The sequence below is a fragment of the Microcaecilia unicolor genome, chromosome 8 (assembly GCF_901765095.1).
Source record: "Microcaecilia unicolor chromosome 8, aMicUni1.1, whole genome shotgun sequence".
Classification (NCBI taxonomy): Eukaryota; Metazoa; Chordata; class Amphibia; order Gymnophiona; family Siphonopidae; genus Microcaecilia; species Microcaecilia unicolor.
Genome location: NC_044038.1, coordinates 52,673,625 through 52,693,688, shown reverse-complemented (window position 1 = coordinate 52,693,688; position 20,064 = coordinate 52,673,625). Strand labels below are relative to the sequence as shown.

The 20,064-nt window shown below is 42.6% G+C and overlaps 1 protein-coding gene across 1 annotated transcript in view; it reads left to right on the top strand.

Annotated features, from left to right (window-relative positions):
* MAPK8IP3 (mitogen-activated protein kinase 8 interacting protein 3) overlaps positions 1–20,064 on the top strand; it is a 229,698-nt gene that overhangs the window by 89,096 nt on the left and 120,538 nt on the right. Inside the window, exons 6-8 of the mRNA XM_030211285.1 lie at positions 10,608–10,749; positions 15,659–15,896; positions 18,315–18,417. Of these exons, the coding sequence (XP_030067145.1) occupies positions 10,608–10,749; positions 15,659–15,896; positions 18,315–18,417 (483 nt within the window). The remainder of the gene's footprint in view (positions 1–10,607; positions 10,750–15,658; positions 15,897–18,314; positions 18,418–20,064) is intronic.

Genomic DNA, 20,064 nt, shown 5'->3' with positions numbered 1-20,064 from the left:
GACCTGTGTGATTAACAAAAATGTATGTTTTTTAGTGGGTGGCCAGTCAGAACCAGGTTTGCATTTCCACTTCTTCAGGAGCTGACTAAAAATGTCCTGCACCGCTTGTTCTTACTATTGGTTGCAGCTGGTGGGAGCTGGACTCACTAGAGTGGTAAAAGGAGCTCTTGAGGGAGGGAGGATGCAGTCTGCACTTGTACACAGATAATTGGGGGAGGGGGGAGGGCATAGCATCACCAGAAGCTAAAAGTGCTGGTTTCTGCAGGTAGGAGGAGCTTTGCAATCTACATATGTGGAATTGTGTAAGCTTAAGATCTGGATAAGCAATGACATTTAGGATAAAGCACAAGCTTCCTCCAGTGTAGTTTAATAAAGCATTGGAGATAGGTTTCACAGCTAACGCATTCCACAGATCTTTGATTGGGTTTTTGGGGGGGGGGGGGGGGGGGGTGAAGTGCTTCTGTGTATGAAAGAAGAGTGGGACTTGGGGGTGATGTCTGGCCAAATAGGTAGAAAAGGCAATGGTCAAAGCTTGGGTGTAAAAGGAGAGGGATGACCTCCAGGAAAAAAAGAGGTGATAGTGCCCTTGTATAAGTCTCTCTGGTGAGGCCTCATTTAGAGTACTGCAATTCTGGAGACTGCACCTATAGAAAGATAGAAACAGGATGGAGTTGGTCCAGAGGTCAGCTACAAAATTGGTAAACGGTCTCTGTCATAAAATATATAGGGACAGTCTTAGGAACATCAACATGCATACACTGGAAGAGAGATGGGCGAGAAGGGATATGATAGAGATGTTTAAATACCTCAGTGGCATTAATGTACAGGAGGTGAACCTTTTTCAAGTGAAGGAAAACTGTGGAATGAGAGGGTATAGGATGAAGTTAAGAGGAAATAGACTTAGGCGCAATCTAAGAAAATACTGTTTCACGGAAAGGGTGGTGGGTGCGTGGAATGGCCTTCTGGTGGAGGTCGTTGAGACGAGGACTGTGTCAGAATTTAAGAAAGCGTGGGACAGGCACGTGGAATCCCTTAGGAAAAGGAGGAGTTGGTGATTACTGAGGATGGGCAGACTGGATGGGCCATTTGGCCCTTATCTGCCGTCGTGTTTCTGTGCATCTCTGGAGGACTGGCATTGCCTAGCCTATAGGAGTTTGAAATGACACACTGCTAAGATAGTGTAGGTTCTCTATGATTAGCACAGCGCTGTGCTCTGTATATCATACACTGTTTTCCCAAGACTCTGGCCTATTATTAGTAGCTTAGGTGTAAAGATATCTATAGACAACAAGCCAGCATGGTGTCTTTTGTAGCTTCTGTAGAGAAAGAATCAGTTGTTTTGTCCTGTATAGGATGCCTGAAGGCAGTACTTCAGGACTGTGCTATGACACCTGCTCCAGTATAGAAGTACACAAGCATTTGTATCTGATGTTGCTCTGGATCAGTTTCCTGTTCTCCTGGACTTTATTTCAGCTGGGACTCAAGAAGATTTTACCCTCTGCCTACAGTTTAGCATCCCATAGGAGAATCAGCAGAAGTTTTCATTCATAGCATAGTGCCGCTTTAAGACCTAAGCTACTAATAATAGATCTCCCATTGCCCCTGTTTACAAACTTCTTGTCCCCTACTGCCCTTCCCGTAATCTCTGCTCCTCTGCTGATAACCAACTCTGTGTGCCGTCACCCTCAGCCCTTCATCTTTCACTTTCCTGTGACACCGCCTTCAGTTATTTAGGTCCCAAACTTTGGAATTCTCTGCCCCCTTTTGTTAGGACAGCTGTGCCATTACAATCATTCAAGGCTCTCTCGAAAACCCATGTATTCACTGACGTTTTATCCCAGGTTCCAACGTAGCCTGACTAGGGCCCAGCGTTAGTCTCTTTTTCTCCTCTTTCCCTCCTCTTCTCTTCCCCTTCATCTGTTCCCCCTCCCTGCCCTTTCTCGACTCTGCATCAGCATCATCCTATTATGTTTTTAGTTATTGTGTGATCCACTTAGTCGCCTGTCCAGGCTCAATTTTGCAATATATCAAATTTGCAAATAAATAACATTTAACTTTTTATTTTTTTGCATAGATATGTAAGCCCTTCTAGCACCCCCCCCCCCCCCCCAAGCTTTTCCTTAAAAGGCTTTGCTTCTCTTGGGTCTCTAGAGTCTGGGTCTCAATTACATTCACTTCCTTCAAGGTCACAAGGGGAGCAATCATAATGGTCTTGTGCTCAGGCTCTGGAGAGATGGCCTTCATACTGCAATACCTGCAGCACAGTGAATGATTTAAAATTCCTCTGCAAGGCTGGATGAAAAATAACAAGAAAGAGTGCATCAAATTTCATATTTGTGCCCTCCCTTATGCTTCAATTCCACAGCTTTGATATAAACGGATCTGGGTTCTTAAAGAGGCATTTCAGCCTAATTACCTCCTAAAGTCAGTCAGGTTAAATTGCTACCCATGGGGGTTTATCACCAAAATGTAGCACTAGCTGCTATCTTCAGGAAATAATTTTAAAATGAAATGTTGTATTTCTTTTTCAGTGAATGTGGGTATGGTGAATGCTGCTTCATCATTTGTTTCACTCCCTTTTGTCCCATATTCAGGGAGCCTCTCAGCAGCTATGTTTCCTTGGCTGCTTTTAGATACACTAGGCAGAGGCTGAGGGCAGAGGACAGTCAGGTGCACAAAAGCTTCCATTGTTTTTTTTTTTTAATTTGTACCCCGTTCTTTCCCACTCATGGCAGAAAATAACTGTAAACTGAAAACCTGCCTTTTGTCTGTGTAGTGCTATATTTTGACATTTTAACCTAGCTTACTTTGTATTATGCAAAGTTGAAAGATTTCTGTAAATGTTGAAATACCTTTTTGCCTTTGTGAGAACCTTTGTAGTAGAAGAGGTCTGTGTTTCCAGACAAACCAGGTTCTTCCAAATGGTCCTCAGAGTGTTACTGAGTAGTACTGGACAAATTGTCCTGAAAATTATGCACAGTTCCGTCATAGCAAGGTTTCTGAAAAGCAGCTTTTACCACTTTTGTGAACATTTCATCATCCAGTTAGAAATGAGCTGAAGTTTGAACCCACCAAACAGAAACTTCCCTGCATAAGAGTGGCTTTCTAATTGGACAGCACTTTTCCTCACTGAGAAGCTGGGTAAAGGACTGAGAGAAAACACATTTTCTTCTTTGGATGCTTATTTCCTTGAAATTTAGTTTGATTTATGCAGTAAGGAGAAACTAGGAAAGAATCAGCTTTTTCCTTATGATAACTAAGACCCTTACTCTCATCGTAATGAACAGAATATCTCTACAGCAAATGCTACCAGATCTCTGTTGGAAGTTCAATATTTTTTCTCCTTAGTTATGAGTATTTCACAATTTTTTTTTACTGCTTATGGGTGACAACTAATTCATGTTTTCTCCTAAGCAGACCAGTCCAGAATTCATGGGTTATACCATCAGCCAGCAGATGACGACAGAGACCTGAGAGCTGTGACCTATGCCTGTAAAAGGAACTGTATAGCTGCAGCTCAACCAGATTCTTTGTCTCTAGCAAATGTCCAGGAACATTCCGTGCAGCTCAGAGCTGGCCCGCTGGAGAACTGGCCACCTAGTTGAGGTTGGTTGGACAAAGAGGAATCCAGAGCATTCAAGTCCAGATCCCTGTCCTGCAGTGCCAGCCAGACAGCATTGGAGTTGATTAGACCCCCTTCTTTCTTTAAAAAAAACTCACACATTTCAAAGATCCTAATTTGAAGGCTGCTTAGGAGCTTTTTGTTGACAGGAGGGAGCTCCTGAACTAACCCATCCCCTCCTCCCTACCTTTGGTAACTTGTGCTTTGTAAATCAGATGCTTTCAGGGGTAATTAGTAGGTGCTGAGAGCAACATCAGGTTTCCTTACCACTGATATTTGTGTTTTCTGACCATGTTGAAGAGAGCCATGAACCATGTCAGGCCTACCTTAATCTACTTTGTGCAAAGAGCAGTGACTCTGCTTCTTTGAGAGCTGAGGTCAGAGCTACAAAGGTCTATGGCAATTCAAAGTGAGAATAAGTGAGGGGAATTGCAGCAGTGATGGAAGTCCTGGTGAAGTCTGTTCACACTCTTGTACTGTGGAACCAAACGCAGAAGTTCTTTGGGGCAGTGCAAATCTGCTGTATGAGAGCAGCAGGCCAGTTCAACTTCTGAGGATTCAGGAGCAAGTAGTCTGGGGAGACTTTCTTCTTCTAATCCCTCAGGTACAAAGACAGTTGGAACATTATGCAAAATGTTAGTAGGAACATTATGTAAAACGGTGGTGGAGGCAGCCATTTCCAGTCATGAGCCAGCTAAAGCAAGGGTGTCTCAGGGGCATTGGTTTTACCCTCCTGGCCTTGGAGGTGGCTTTGCTCTCTCAAGTTCTGCCTGTTCATGCAGGAGTGCCTGAGACAGTTTCAGGGACACAGCATTGTCCTTCCCGATGAAGGAGTTTGTCCTCCTCCTTCATCAGGCTTTTCTTCTGCATCAGTCACAGAGGGATCTACCATCTTTAGGTTCCAGGGAGTGGTCTGAGCTGTTGGGTATTTCTTCTCAGGCTAAAAGGCTGAGAACAGGTTTGTTGGATAACCCTGATGTACTGTCTCTGTTTCTGAGAATGCTGGTGCAAATTACTGCAGTATGATGAGTGGTATAGACAGAGATCCCTTCCTTGTAGATCCTCTAGAGAAAGCAGACGATCCTGTGGTTGTGCCTCTCTTCCAGAGGGAAGAGCTGGCGAGGATGATCTCACAGGCATTAGAAGCATTAATTATTGCTAAGCCTACAGTACAAGACACAGGAACCTCAAGTAATCCCATTTTATAGAGAATTTGTAAGCCCACTAGAGTGCTTCCAATTCATAAGGCAATCCAAGCTCTCATTTCAGTGGAGTGGATGCTCCAGAAGTCCGTCTTCACATGGGAAAGCTTTACCTTTTGCTTCCTGAGGAAAAATTTAAATTCAAATTACTAAAGGTGGATGTCTTAGTGAACAGTGGTCACCTAGAAGACTACCATCCTGGTGTCCCTGAAGGATATTCAGGATTGTAAGATGGAGTCTGTCCTCAAACAGGTCTTCACAGTGTCAGCATTGGGTCTGGAGTCTGCAGTCTGTGGAGAGTAACTTTCTTGGGCATGTTTGTGCTGGATTCAGCAGGCAAAGGATTAATCAGAAGATTAAATGAAGGAAGTGACCTGCCTGGAATCTGGCATGTCCTATGTGGCTGATGTCTTGCCTGATCTCATCAGAAGCTCATCCAGGTCTATGGAGGTTTCCATTTCTGCCAGGAGACTCCTGTGGTTTCTTAATTGGTCAGCTGATAGCCAGAAATACTTCCTTTTTGTGGGGAGCTGCTCTTTGGTGAGGATTTGGAAAAGATTATTAAAGATCCGGGAGGGGTGAGACCTCAGAGAACAGACCGAGAGGTGCTTTTCCAGACTGGTTCAGGGCTGAGCAAGATTCAAAGAGGCAAGGCTTTACAGGCCAAGCAAGATATCTGGTTCACAGCAGACTTGGTTGAAGAGCAGGACTACATCCTTTTGCTTTGACCACAGGAAAGGTTCCCAGGGTCAAAGGCCCCTTGGAACTTCTAAAGGGCTACAGTGGAAAGTTGAGGATTTACCTCTCGACAGGGTGGATAAGGGGTTGACTGTCCTAATTTTCCAAGGAGTGGGCATGGATCACCTCTGATCAGTGGGTTCTGGATATCATGAGAACAGGATACAAGTTTCCCACTGACTTACACATGTCTTTTTAGTTTCCCTATGCTAAACACCAGCCAAGAAGATAGTGGTGTTAGCTACATTAGAAAGACTACCGGATCTTGGAAAAGTTACTCCAATGCCAATACATGATATAAGTCAAGGCTGTTACTCAATTTATTTTGTGGTGCCAAAGAAAGAAGGTTCCTTTTGGCCAATTCTCAATTTGAAGCCAATGAATCGTGCTCTGCAGATCCCCCATTTCAGAATGGAGACCTTTTGATTGGTCATTTCTGTGGTTGCAGGTAGGAGAGTTTCTCACAGCTCTCAATCTCAAGGAAGCCTATTTGCATATCCCCATCTGGGGTCTGCACAGATTTTTAAAATTCTTTGTCCTGGGCACCACTACCAGTTTCAAGCTCTATTCTTTGGCCTTTCCTATAGCTCATTGGCTTTTTCAAAAGTCATGTAGAAGTGGAAGCAGCTCCACATACTGAAGGGCTCATAGTCCACTCATATCCTGACAATTGGCCTATCAGAGCAAAGTTGGAGCAAGAGTTTTTTCAGGTAAGTGCCCAGGGTTGTGCAGTTTCTAGAATCCCTGGGATCAGCAGCCTCACCAAGGGCAAGGTAGAAACCTCCCAATGCTTAAAATGTCTGGGAGCTCTCTTCAGAGCTCTCTAGGGGAAAGTTTTCTTGTCCAAGCAGAGGATAAAGAAACTTCACGCTCAAATCTTTGCCCTGTTGAGGCAGAGAGTGATGTGGGCTTGGGATTATTTGCAAGTGTTGGGCTCCATGACTGTGTCTCTAAATGTGGTGCCATGGGCTCAAGCTCATATGCAGCCCCTTCAGGCATCCATGCTCAGTCATTGGTTGCCTCAGTTGCAGACTTACCAGGTTCAGCTACTGTGGTTGACAGGAGTCAAGATTAGTATGAGATGATGGTTGAGGTCTCAGAATTTCAGAAGGATGCCCCTGGAGGCACCACAATAGATGTGTTTCTTTGGCTGGGGAGCACATTGCCTGGAACAGGTGACTCAGGATTATTGGACAAGAGTTGAGGCTTCCATCAATCGATATGAGGCCCAAATAATCAGGAGGGTGCAGGAAGCCTTTCAACTCTTGTTTTAGGGGACGCAGTCTGAATTTTGTCTGGACAAATCAGTTGCTTCTATTAAGCATCAAGGTGGCATGAAGGGTCAAGGGGTGCCCTGTGAAACTATCATGCTATTTTACTGGGCCAAACAACATTTTCAGACTTTGTTGCAGCACACAAAGCAAGAATTGAGAACGTGCAATGGTTTTTTTCTGAAGACATATGTTGGACCTGGAAGAATGGAAATTATCAAGAGCAGCCCTTACTATGATTGTCAACTTGTGGGGAGTTCCGGCAATAGACTTTATTTCATCCAGTCAGAATGCTAAAGGTTCTCAGTTTCTTAGTCAAGGGAAAGAGCTGAAATTGGTGGACTTAGATACTCTATGAGTGAGAAAACAACAAGGCAAATGTTCCAGCAGATCCAATGTGGAAGATACAAACAAAAAGCAGATGTAATAAGGGAATAGGACTTGATATACTGCCTTTCTGTGGGTTTTTTGCAACTACATTCAAAGCGGTTTACATATTTATTTGTACCTGGGGCAATGGAGGGTTAAGTGACTTGCCCAGAGTCACAAGGAGCTGCAGTGAGAATCAAACCCAGTTCCCCAGGATTGAAGTTTACTAACCACTAGGCTACTCATCCTATACATCTGTGTAAATCTCTGGGAGCCTTTGGATTTTGTTTATCTCCTTATTATGTTTGTCTTTTCTTGTACCTTAGATGCTCTGTCAGAAATGGCCTTAAGCAGACATGCTGTACATCTTTCCACTGTGGTCTCTGTTGGGCCAAGTGTGCAAAAGATAGCACCCAAGATGGTGATCCTAGTAGTGCTGGTTTGGCAGGGGAGTCCATGATATACGGACTTGATTTGGTTGAAGATAGGAGTGAACTTGAGATTGCCTCAAGAGCGAGGGCTCCTCTGTTGAGGTCTGGTGCTCACGAATAACCTGTCTCACTTTTGAATTACAGCCTGGCCATTGAGAGGGCATATCTGAGATGAAAAGGCTATGCAGACTGTGTCATTGCCACTGTATTTCAGGTGAGGAAGCACTCTACCTATTTGGCCTTTGGTAGAGTCTGGAGAGTTTTTAAGGCATGCTGTTCTCAGAGAGCATTATCTCTTTTTCAAGCTTCAGTGTGCTTAAATTGGTATTTTTTACAAGCGGGTTTGAAGACGGTCTTGCCCTATCCCCTCTAAAAATGCAAGTGGCAGCACTTGTCTGTAACCAGAGGAGTTTAGAGGGAACGTTAGTGAAATCATATCGGATTTGTGCACTTCCTTAATGGAATGATGCATTTGCATTCACCGCTATGCCTTATAGTTCTGTCTTGGTATCATAATTTAGTTTTCACCTTTTGAACCACTGAAGAAAGCTTGGGAAAATGATCTTACATTGAAGTCAGTATTTTGGTTGCAGTTTCCTCAGCCAGGAAGATTTCAGAATTATAGGCCTTATCCTGCCAATATCCATTTTTAACATTTTATAGGAGCAGGAGTTTCAATTCAAACTGTTCCCTTTTTTTCTCCCCAAGGTGATTTGTTTTCCATGCAAATCAGGTGATCACATTGTCCTCCTTCTGGAGGAAAGATTGGGATGAGGAATACAAAATTCTGAAGTGTTTGGATGCTCATAGAGGGTTGTTGCATTACTTAGTTCCATAGGTCTGATCTTTTTGGTGGAGTAGAGAAAAGTGAGGCACCTATGAAGGCAACCTTTCATTGTTGGCTGAAAGAAATGATAACTTTCACCTGTATTCTCCAAGGTCTCAGAGCTCATTCAGTTAGGGGAATAGTGGTATATTGGGCCAAGTCACAGTTAGCATCATTGGAGGAGATTTGTAGAGCCATTACTTTGTCTTCCTTACATTCTTTACAAAGTTTTATAAATTTACAAGTGGGAGAAGCAACTCCTTTGGAGCCAGAGTTTTGGTGGTAGTAGTGTCTTCTTTTCACTCAATATATGGATTGATTTGCTATATCTCATGCATTCTGGACTAGTTTGCTTAGGATGAAAAGGAAAGAAAAATTTGGTTTTCCCTGCTAATTTTTGTTCCTTGAGTCCAACCAGACCAGTCCAGAGGCCTTCTCTGTAGCTGGAGAAATGGATCCTTTTTGGTCATTCGGGTTTAGTTTGTGTTCACTGTAATTTGGGGGGACGATAATGCAGCTCTTTTAGTTTTCCCTCAGGTACTGTTTTGGAGGTCTGAAGCCCTGAATTCTCTCTTTTGGATCTTAAGTTAGGGAATATACCCTTAGGTAGTCCACTTTGTTTTTCTTACAGGAATATTGGTGAGCTGCATAATGCTTCTTATACGCAGAGCTCACAACTCTTAGGTCTCTGGTTCCTTCTGCTTGCTGATGGGAATAGCCCATGCATTCTGGACTGGTCTGGTTGGATTCAAGGAAAGAAAATTAGCGGGTAAGACCAAATTTTTCCTTTGTAAAATACAAATATACCTACAACTTTTCAAAGAAATTTCTCCTATTTATTAAGTGCAACCTCCTGGATTTGGTAGGATATAATGTTCTGAAGAAGCAGGAGAAGAACAGAAATACCTTTTCTTCACATGTTCATAAATGTGACTGGTTTTAGCTGCATAAAGAACCTTAGATCTTTGCTCATGACTACTTTTTTCCAGTTTAAGAAAGAGAAATATCTTGCTTCTTTAATGCCTGTCTACCAAATTCACATGACCATCCACAGTTTTCACCCTCGAATAGCTAGCGTTACTAACATATGGTATACCCTGTTACTACATGCTAATACCATTAATATGCATTATTAGTAGCTAGATCCTACTGCATAAAATTGGACCAGTGATAAAATAACATTTGTTAATGGTGTTATTGCATGCTAATGCGGTAGTGTATGTTAGTGACTGTAGCTGTAAATGTTGAAGACATGCTTTTATGATTTATTGTATTTATTTATGGCCTACACTATCCTACGTACTAGATGGTAACAATAAAAAATACCTAATAAAGGGCTTCTCTTACAAAGCCACACTACCAATTCTCGGTGCAGCAAATGAGAAGAAGCCCATTCAATTCCTATGGGCTTTCTCTCATTTCATTTGTCGCGTGGGAATCGGTAGCGCGGCTTTGTAAAAGAAGCCTAAAACAAATAAAAAGACAATATACAGCACAGACTGAAAGGGAAAAAATAATAAGCAATAAACCATCTGCAATTAGTCACAAAGAGAAAGAAACTCCCTGTACCAGTAAGATGCTTTCACTCTGCATATAAAAAAAACAACAACTAGTAAATTAATTAAAAAGCTTCTGTAAGCTTTGAGAAGCCTCTGAAGTTGGAGACTCTTAATGTTCCGCAATTCAGATAAAAGAGAATTCCACAGACTTAAACCTGCAATATAAAACATAGTTGAACAGTATTCTTCTAACTGAATATTATCAGAATGAAGGATGATGCCTCTTTACAAGTGTTACCAAGAATATTGCAAATGTACATCAATATCTATTTGGTCCATGCTTGTTGTAGGGTGTCATGAATAACATTTTTTTCTCAACATGAACCAGTTAGATTTGAAATACAAGTGCTGTGATTTGTGATACTTGGCAACGTGCCAACTCATGAAGGGATTGAATGGGGTCTGTTTGAATAATTTCTAAAGTTGCTGCTAAAAGTAGAATTTCCTGGTCTGTGTGTGGTTGGTTTACTACTAGAACTTGCTTATTTTGAACTGGAAGTTTCTTTAGAGGGTATTGAATTTGTTTTACTTGTTTGTACAAGGAGCACAAAGGAATTGTTTTAATGATTGTCTCCTTGTTTTCCAACAGGAAAGAACGCCCAACTTCACTGAATGTCTTCCCAGTCACGGATGGAATGGTACGTGGGCAGATGGGGGCCAAGATAACCCCCAGTACGGACCACTGGCACCTGAGTGACCTCAGCCAGCTGAAGTCCAACTCCAGCTATAAGGTTTGATAGACAGTCATGGGAACAAGGTTCCCTTCCCTCCACTGTCCATGGCATCTCACACCCCTTGTGGAGATGGAGACATACTGTGTCTTTAACCCTTTGCAGCCTCACCTAGCTAGGATGGACAAGTTAAACACTCTTAGGGAAAAATATAAAATAGATGGACAATTATTTCTTTACAATGATTCTTCCTGCTTTTATACCTTCTAATACAGGCTTCCCAAATGTCCTGAAGAAAGGTGAATAGTGAAGTGCCCTAGGGATCTGTACTGGGACCAAAGCTTTTTAACATATTTATAAATGATCCTGAATTTGGAACAATGAGTGAGGTGACCGAATTTACAAATGAAACAAGTGGATTGTGAAAAGTTGCAGGAAGACCTTGCAAGACTGAGGTACTGCACATCTAAATGGTAGGTGAAATTTAATGTGATCAGGTGCAAAGTGATGCACAGAGGGAAGGATAACCTAAATTATAGCTACATGATGCTTGGTTCCACATTAGGAGTCTCTACCCAAGAAAAGGTTCCTAGGCATCATTGTGAACAATTGGTTAAAATCTTCTGGTCAGTGTGTAGTGGTACCCAAAAAAGCAAACAGAATGTTAGAAATTATTAGGAATAGAAAGCGAATATCATAATGGTTTCTGTGTCACCCCATGATGTGACTGCATCTCAAAAATGATAGAGCAGAATCAGAGAATGGCAACCAAATGATAAAGGAAATGGAACAATCCTGCTATGGAGAAAGGTTAAAGAGGTTAGAGGTTTTATTTCAGAGAATGAATGGATGAGGGGAGATACGATAGAAGTCTATAAAGTCCTGATTGGAGTGGAACAGGTAAATGTGTATTGTTTCTTTACTCTTTCTAGAAATGTAAATACTAGGGGAAATGTAATGAAGTAATATATAGTACATTTAAAACAAATTAGAGAAAATATTCTTTCATTCAATGTACAACATTCAGTGCAGAATTAAACTATAGAATTCATTGCTGGAGGTGTTGGTAAAAGTAGTTATGTAACTGGGTTTAAAAAAAGGTTTGGACAAACTGTTATTAAGGTAGAATTGAGGAAAGCCACTGTTTATCTCTGGGAGTAGGCAGCATGAAATCTATCTACTTTTTTTTGGACCCTGCTATGTACTTGTGACCTGGATTGGCCACTGTTGGAAACAAGATACTCTTATAGGCTTGAGGGACCTCTAAGAGCATAAGAACATAAACATAGTCATAATGGGTCAGACCAATGGTCCATCTAGCCCAGGTCACAAGTACCTGGCAGAAACCCAAATAGTAACAACATTCCATGCTACCAATCCCATGGCAAGTAGTGGCTTCTCCATATCTATCTCAGTAGCAGACTGTGGACATTTCTTCCAGAAACTTGTCCAAACTTTTTAAAACCTAGATATGCTAACCACTGTTACTACATCCTCTGGCAAAGAGTTCTGAGCTTAAATATTCATTGAGTAAAAAAATATTTCCTCCTATTTGTTTTAAAAGTATTTCTATGTAACTTCATTGAGTATCCCCTAGTCTTTGTACTTTTTGAAAGAATAAAACATCAGTTCACTTCTACTCATTCTACACCACTCAGGATTTTGTAGACCTCAATCATATCTCCCCTCAGCTGTCTCTTGTACAAGCTAAAGAGCCCTAACTTCTTTAGCCTTTCCTCATAAGAGGTGTTTCATCTCCTTTATCATTTTGGTCACTCTTCTTTGAATCTTTTCTAATTCTACTACATCTTTTTTGAGATATGGTGACCAGAACTGAATGCAATACTCAAGGTGAGGTCGCACCATGGAGCGATACAGAGGAATTATAGTGTTCTTGGTCTTATCCCTTTCCTAATAATTCCTAGCATCCTGTTTGCTTTTTTTGGCCACCACCACCACCACACACTAGATTTCAGATTATTGTCGACAACGACACCTAGATCTTTTTCTTGGTTGCTGACCCCCAAGGTAGATCCTAGCATCAGGTAAGTATGATATGGATTATTCTTCCCAATGTGCATCACTTTGCATTTTGTCCACATTAAATTTTCTTCTGCCATTTGCAGTGGCATTCTGAGGGCGGGGCGGTGGGGGCGATGTGCCCCGGGTGCAAGCTGCTGGAGGGGTACAGGGAGCAGCTGCATAGCTGTCGGCTTTGCTGGTTCCCTGCTTCTGTACTTTGGAACAGGTTTCTTTCTATTCCAGGGCAGAGGGAGCAGGGAACCAGCGGAGCCGACAGCCGCGCGGCTAATCCCAGCAGGTAAGAATGCACCCGGGGGGGGGGGACTTGGGTTATACGCCGGGGGGGGGGGGTTATGTGCCGGAGGGGTGTCGTGCTCCACCTGGGGGGCTTCGGTGATACGCCGGAGGGGGTGTCATGCTGCACCTGGGGGGGGGGGGACATGCCGCTGCACCTGGTAGGGGTGGGGGTGTACAGTGGCAATCCGCCCCAGGTGGCAGCCGACTAAGGATCGCCACTGGCCATTTGGATGCCCAGTCTTCCAGTTTCATAAGGTCTTTCTGCAATGTTTCACAGTCCGCATGTGTTTTAACAACCTTGAATAGTTTTGTGTCATCCGCAGATTTAATCACCTTATTCTTTATTCCAATTTCTAGTTGATTTATAAATGTGTTTAGCATCGGTCCCAGTATGGATCCCTGTGGCACTCCACTATTCACCCTTCTCCATTGAAATAAATGGCCATTTAACCCAACCCTCTGTTTTCTGTCCAATGACCAGTTCCTTTTAATTTTCTCAGGAGTTTCTCATGAGAATCTTTCTCAAAAGCTTTCTGAAAATCTAGATACACTACATCAACTGGCTCGCATTTATCCACATGTTTATTCATGCCTTCAAAGAAATGAAGCAATTGGTGAGGCAAGACTTCCCTTGGCTGAAACCATTCTGACTCTATCCCTTTAAACCATGTTTACTTATGTGTTCCGTAATTTTATTCTTTATAATAGTTTTCAGTATGGTCTTATCTAGTATGGCAATTCTTATGTTCTTATGAGACAGCAAGATTGTGATAATATTCTATAGATAGCATTGTTGTGAACGTTACTATTTCATTGTTTCACACTGTAGTTCATGTATAGATCTTGAATAACTGGACACAATTTCTACTTGTCAACTGTACTTCTTAGATAAACACAGATCCTATTCATACTTGTCTTGTATCCAGAAATAGACCACATCTGCAAGTCCGGTTGGCGTGGACTTGTATCTAGAGAGCTATCTATGATAATTTTCTGCACACCTACTCATTTGAGACGTGGGTGCCAGAATGGCAGTGGTAGTGGTTTTTTTTTTCAGGAACCTATGGCTGCAAAGGGTTATTATTCTAGCATTCTTTCACGTTACATATTTGTTTTCATTCCTGTTTCCACTGTTCTGTTCCATGTCGTTGTGTCAACATGAAATCATTCCAAAAATCCATACCACATGAACTTAAACATATTTAGATCTTCAGGTTGGTTAGAAACAGTTTTCTGAGACATGGATGAGTATCTGGATTCAAATGCATTATAACTAGAAATATTTTGGTGATTATATATAAAGAGTTTCAGCAATGTCCCTTGGCATTGCTGTGTCGAAGGTGTTTACCACCTTCATTCAGAATATCAATATAGAGTGTTCTGTCAGCTCTAATTTAGTTAATTTGTTTTCAGAGAATACAAATGCCCTTTGACTCATCAGACAAAAAAGCCCACTGGAAGCTAGAGCTGTTATCTTACAATACAACAGTGATGCAGACTGTTAACATGTACTAATTTAGTACAGTATAGGAAGGGGAGCATTTATAGTCACTTGTATGTAAGAAAGGGAATGAGAAGGCTACTTTGGAGTCAAAATCTTCCTCACTCTCCTTCTCTTCTTTATATGTCCCTTTTGGATTCAGAAAACTAACCAGCAGGTTAAAGAAACTAGCTTATCTGACCTGCTAAAGAGCAACTGATGCAGACTAACCTCAAGGTCTTTTATGATATCTTTTCAGCATTGTTCAGCACTCTCTTTTGTTACTGGAAGCTTTGAAGCAATCATTCATCTTAACTGAAGATCTGTGATGGTCTATTCTAGAATGTGTTATATAGACTGAACTTGTTCTAACATATTCAAGAAGAAGAAGCAGCAGAATTCTGAAACATGAGCTTATTTAGTATATAAGGCTTTTCATCTTGTTACAGCTTGAGACAAGGAGCCAGTACCAGCTCCTCCCAAAAGCATCAGTAAGAATAATAACTAAACAGAAAGTAATTAACACACGATATAGTACAAAGGAGAGGCAGAACGAGAACGTTTTCCCTCTTGCACCCATGAAACAGAACAGTGCCACCTGTTGCCTTCTAATAGATTGCAGGCTTTAACTTATGGCTGTTGAACATCTGAGTAAGAAGGAAGCTAGTTAAGTTGTGGTAATAAATAGAAATAAAACAAGACACAGAAAAGAAAATATGATACTTTTTTATTGGACTAACAATACATTTTTTATTAGTTTTTGAAGGTAACCCTTCTTTAGAAAGTTGTGGAAATCCACAGTGCTGAATGTATGCTAGAAATAATTTGTGATGGGATGCTCTAACGGAAAGGCTAGCTCGGTTTAGCTGCTCAGTTCTTGACGGATGACAAATTATTCAAATATTAAAGCCTACTGTCCTTCCAGGTTTACTATCCAGCTCTCAGCAAGGAGTTCTCTTGCACAGCTTCCAGCATTTTCCTTGGTTGTTTACACATGCATTTCCCTATACTGCATTCTTTGCTTAATAATGTGTCACTGTAAGAACAATGTTTAAGTCAGTCCTCCCATCAGAAACTGGGACACTTCAACATCTGCTGGTACAAAAAGCAGGGTTCTTTAGGGAGGTTTCCCATTTATTTGTTTTCCTACTTTTGTCCCAATGACCACAGGATGAAATGTCTGAGTCCGGGCAGTCATCTGTGGCTGCAACACCGAGTACCACTGGAACAAAGTCCAACACACCAACCTCATCTGTTCCTTCTGCGGCTGTCACACCCTTGAATGAAAGCCTTCAGCCCCTTCAAGACTACAACATAATGGCAAAGAACAATAAGAGGGCACGAGAGAAACGCAACAGTCGCAACATGGAGGTCCAGGTCACCCAAGAAATGAGGAATGTCAGCATAGGTAAAATGCTCCCGTTGTGCCACAGCTTTGTGGAGTAGTGGGAGCTGTGACTACCAGTTCAGTCTGACAGAGGTTCCCTAGACCTTCCCTGTACCAGTTTCATGTCTACTTTCACAGTGGGCTAGCAGTTCAAAACTAAATTAATATCGGTTAATTATGATGCTATGCACAGGGTATGCTCAACCAATAGGCAAACTAGGCAGCAGCCTGTTGGGGTGGCAAACAGCAGCTGCAGTCATAGCAAAGTAATAGGTTGTGACAGACAGGCACATAAACTCAATGCACACGCACACAGAGGCAAATAAATAAGCATGCGTGTGCACATGCACGCACACACGTACACACACGTACACACACACACACACACAAAAGATTAAAAAAAGTACACACACATACACTGCAATTAAGACAGAGGGGAAAAGGCTAGGTAGACCTATTGGTCCATTCTGCTGAGATAACAGAGTGAGAGTTACTGAGGGGGAGACTGAGAGTGTAGGAAAGGGACAAAGCTGCAAAGAGGTAAGTTGAGGCTGAGAGGGATGACAGGGGTCATTATAACAGCAATACTAGGAAAACATAAAATGGATATTTTATGGATTTATGCTGTTATTTTTTAAATCCTGGCACCAATTAAAGAACGCAGTGTTTTCCAGTAGCATTCCTATTAGAGAGAACAGGAAGTATAAACCATTTCTAAACTATTCATTGATACTTGAGACTGAAGAAAGTGGGAGAAAGCGAAGTTCTAAGCTTGTTTGTAATAGGGAAGGTCAGGGGGGGGAGTGTTATTGTTGGGAGAAGGGAGGTGGGGGAGGGGGAAAATTTGTGGGTTTAAAAAATGTGTTACTAAAATATGGAGGCTGGTTACGATCGCATTATTTTTATTGACTGTACAGATTGAGGCTGGTTATTTTTCTATATTGTATGTCTCAATGTATTGTAACCTGTGTTTATTCAATAAACAGTCTCTACAAATTAAAAAAAAAAGAAAGTGGGAGAAAGATTGAGATTTACAGTTATTAAGTTTGCTATACCACCTGGCTTTGCACAAGAACAAAGCAGTGTACAATATCAAAAACATTTAAAAGCAAGGAAAACAACTATAAAAATTAAAAGCAAAGTTCATTATGGTGTTCATTTTCAAAGCACGTAGACTTATGTGGAGGGGCATAATTGAAAGGGACGCCCAAGTTTTGTTGAGGACGTCCTCCTTGCAAAACGTCCTGATGGAGGGGCAGGGAAACCGTATTATCAAAAAAGATGGACGTCCGTCTTTCGTTTCAATAATACGGTCGGGGACGCCCAAATCTTGAAATTTTGGTCGTCCTTAGAGATGGTTGTCCCTAGAGTTGGTCGTTTCTGATTTTCGGCGACAATGGAAACCAAGGACGCCCATCTCAGAAACGACCAAATGCAAGCCCTTTGGTCGTGGGAAGAGCCAGCATTTCTAGTGCACTGGACCCCCTGACATGCCAGGACACCAAGCGAGCACCCTAGGGGGCACTGCAGTGGACTTCATAAATTGCTCCCAGGAACATAGCTCCCTTACCTTGTGTGCTGAGCCCCCCAACCCCCCCACCCACTACCCACAACTGTACACCACTACCATAGCCCCTACGGGTGAAGGGGGCACCTAGATGTGGGTACAGTGAGTTTGTGGTGGGTTTTGGAGGGCTCGCTATTTCCTTCACAAACGTAACAGGTGGGGGGGAGGGAATGGGCCTGGGTCCGCCTGCCTGAAGTGCACTGCACCCACTAAAACTGCTCCAGGGACCTGCATACTGCTGTCACGGACCTGAGTATGACATCTGAGGCTGGCAAAAAATATTTTGAAAGATATGTTTTGAGGGTGGGAGGGGTTTAGTGACCACTGGGGGAGTAAGGGGAGGTCATCCCCGATTCTCTCCGGTGGTCATCTGGTCAGTTCGGGTACCTTTTTGTGGCTTGGTCGTAAGAAAAACAGGACCAGGTAAAGTCATCCAAGTGTTCGTCGGGGACTCCCTTTTTTTCCATTATGGGTCACGGATGTCCATGTGTTAGGCACGCCCAAGTCCCGCCTTCACTACGCCTCCGATATGCCCCCTTGAACTTTGGCCGTCCCTGCTATGGAAAGCAGTTGGGGACGCCCAAAATCGGCTTTTGATTATGCCGAATTGGACGATCCTGTGAGAAGGACGCCCATCTTCTGATTTTTGTCAAAAGATGGGCGTCCTTCTCTTTCGAAAATGAGCCTGATAGTTACATAGAGGTGTATTTTCAAAACACTTAGATTTACAAAGTTACATAGAGGATAATTTACAAAGCATATTTCCACAAGAAAATGCTTACTAATTTCCAGATACTTCCATTCAGAGGTCTGTTAATCCATATTCTGTGCAAGAAAATGGATGCTAATCTTCTAAACCTGTTTCCTTAAAGGGATGGGCAGCAGTGATGAGTGGTCAGATGTCCAGGATATTATTGACTCCACCCCTGAACTGGACCTGTGCCAGGACCCCCGTCTGGAACGCTCTGGGAACAGGTATGTGTTTACCATTTACTCCCTTCTCTCCCCTGTATCTTATTGGCTAACTCCATAGTACAGTACAGTCTTGATTATCTGACCTAACAGGACCGACCTGTTGTCAGATAACTGAAAAGTTGGATAATATGGAAAACTATGCATAAACAAAGGTACAGAGTTTCCGATTTTCAAAAATTGTTCTAAACAAAGATTTTTAGTAGAAATAAATGTGATGACGTCACCAGGGGGGGGGGGGGGGAGGGTGTTTGTTGGATTGCTGAAGAATGGATAATCAACACTGTACTGTACATCCAGAGTAGGCACAATTCAGACTTCACATGGGGGACTATAAAGATAAATCTTTTACTAGAAGTCTTGTTTGGGGGGGGGTTTGGTATGACTGTTCCAAGATGACTGCTTAATCTCGATGCTTTCAGCTACACCAAGAAGAAAGTAGCTTCCTCATTGATGTTTTCCCCCTGAAGAAGCTGAGTTTTGAAGTGTTTATGCAATTCTGAAAAAAAAAAGAGTAATTTAAAAAGTTGTTTTTAGTAGATTTTTGAATTGGAGAACGTAGAGGTGGCAAGTTCAGGTGAACTGGAGCCCAAAGTGAAGTTTATATATCTGAAATGAAGCAATAGTTTAAACAAAAACACTAAGAGGGGCATAATCGAAAGGTACGCTCAAGTTTTGCTGAGGACGTCCTCGCAAAACATCCCGATGGAGGGGCGGGGAAACCCATATTATCGAAACAAGATGGATGTCCATCTTTCGTTTTGATAATACGGTTGGAGACGCCCAAATCTTGAAATTTAGGTTGTCCTTACAAATGGTCGTCCCTAGACTTGATCGTTTCTGATTTTCGGCGATAATGGAAACCAAGGACGCCCATCTCAGAAACGACCAAATGCAAGCCCTTTGGTTGTGGGAGGAGCCAGCATTCGTAGTGCACTGGTCCCTCTGACATGCCAGGACAGCAACCGGGCACCCTAGGGGGCACTGCAGTGGACTTCATAAATTGCTTCCAGGTACATAGCTCCCTTACCTTGTGTGCTGAGCCCCCCAAAACCCACTACTGTACACCACTACCATAGCCCTTACGGGTGAAGGGGCACCTAGATGTGGGTACAGTGGGTTTGTGGTGGTTTTTGGAGGGCTCACATTTACCACCACAAGTGTAACAGATAGGGGGGGGGATGGGCCTGGGTCCGCCTGCCTGAAGTGCACTGCACCCACTAAAACTGCTCCAGGGACCTGCATAGTGCTGTGATGGACCTGAGTATGACATTTGAGGCTGGCATAGAGGCTGGCACAAAATATTTTTAAAGATTTTTTTTGAGGGTGGGAGGGGGTTAGTGACCACTGGGGGAGTAAGGGGAGGTCATCCCCGATTCTCTCCGGTGGTCATCTGGTCAGTTCGGGCACCTTTTTGTGCCTTGGTCGTAAGAAAAACAGGAACAGGTAAAGTCGTCCAAGTGCTCATCAGGGACGCCCTTTTTTTCCCATTATGGGTCGAGGACGTCCATGTGTTAGGCATGCCTAAATCCCTCCTTCGCTATGCCTCCAACACTCCACCATGAACTTTGGTCGTCCCCACAATGGAAAGCAGTTGGGGACGCCCAAAATCGGCTTTTGATTATACTCATTTAGACGACCCTGTGAGAA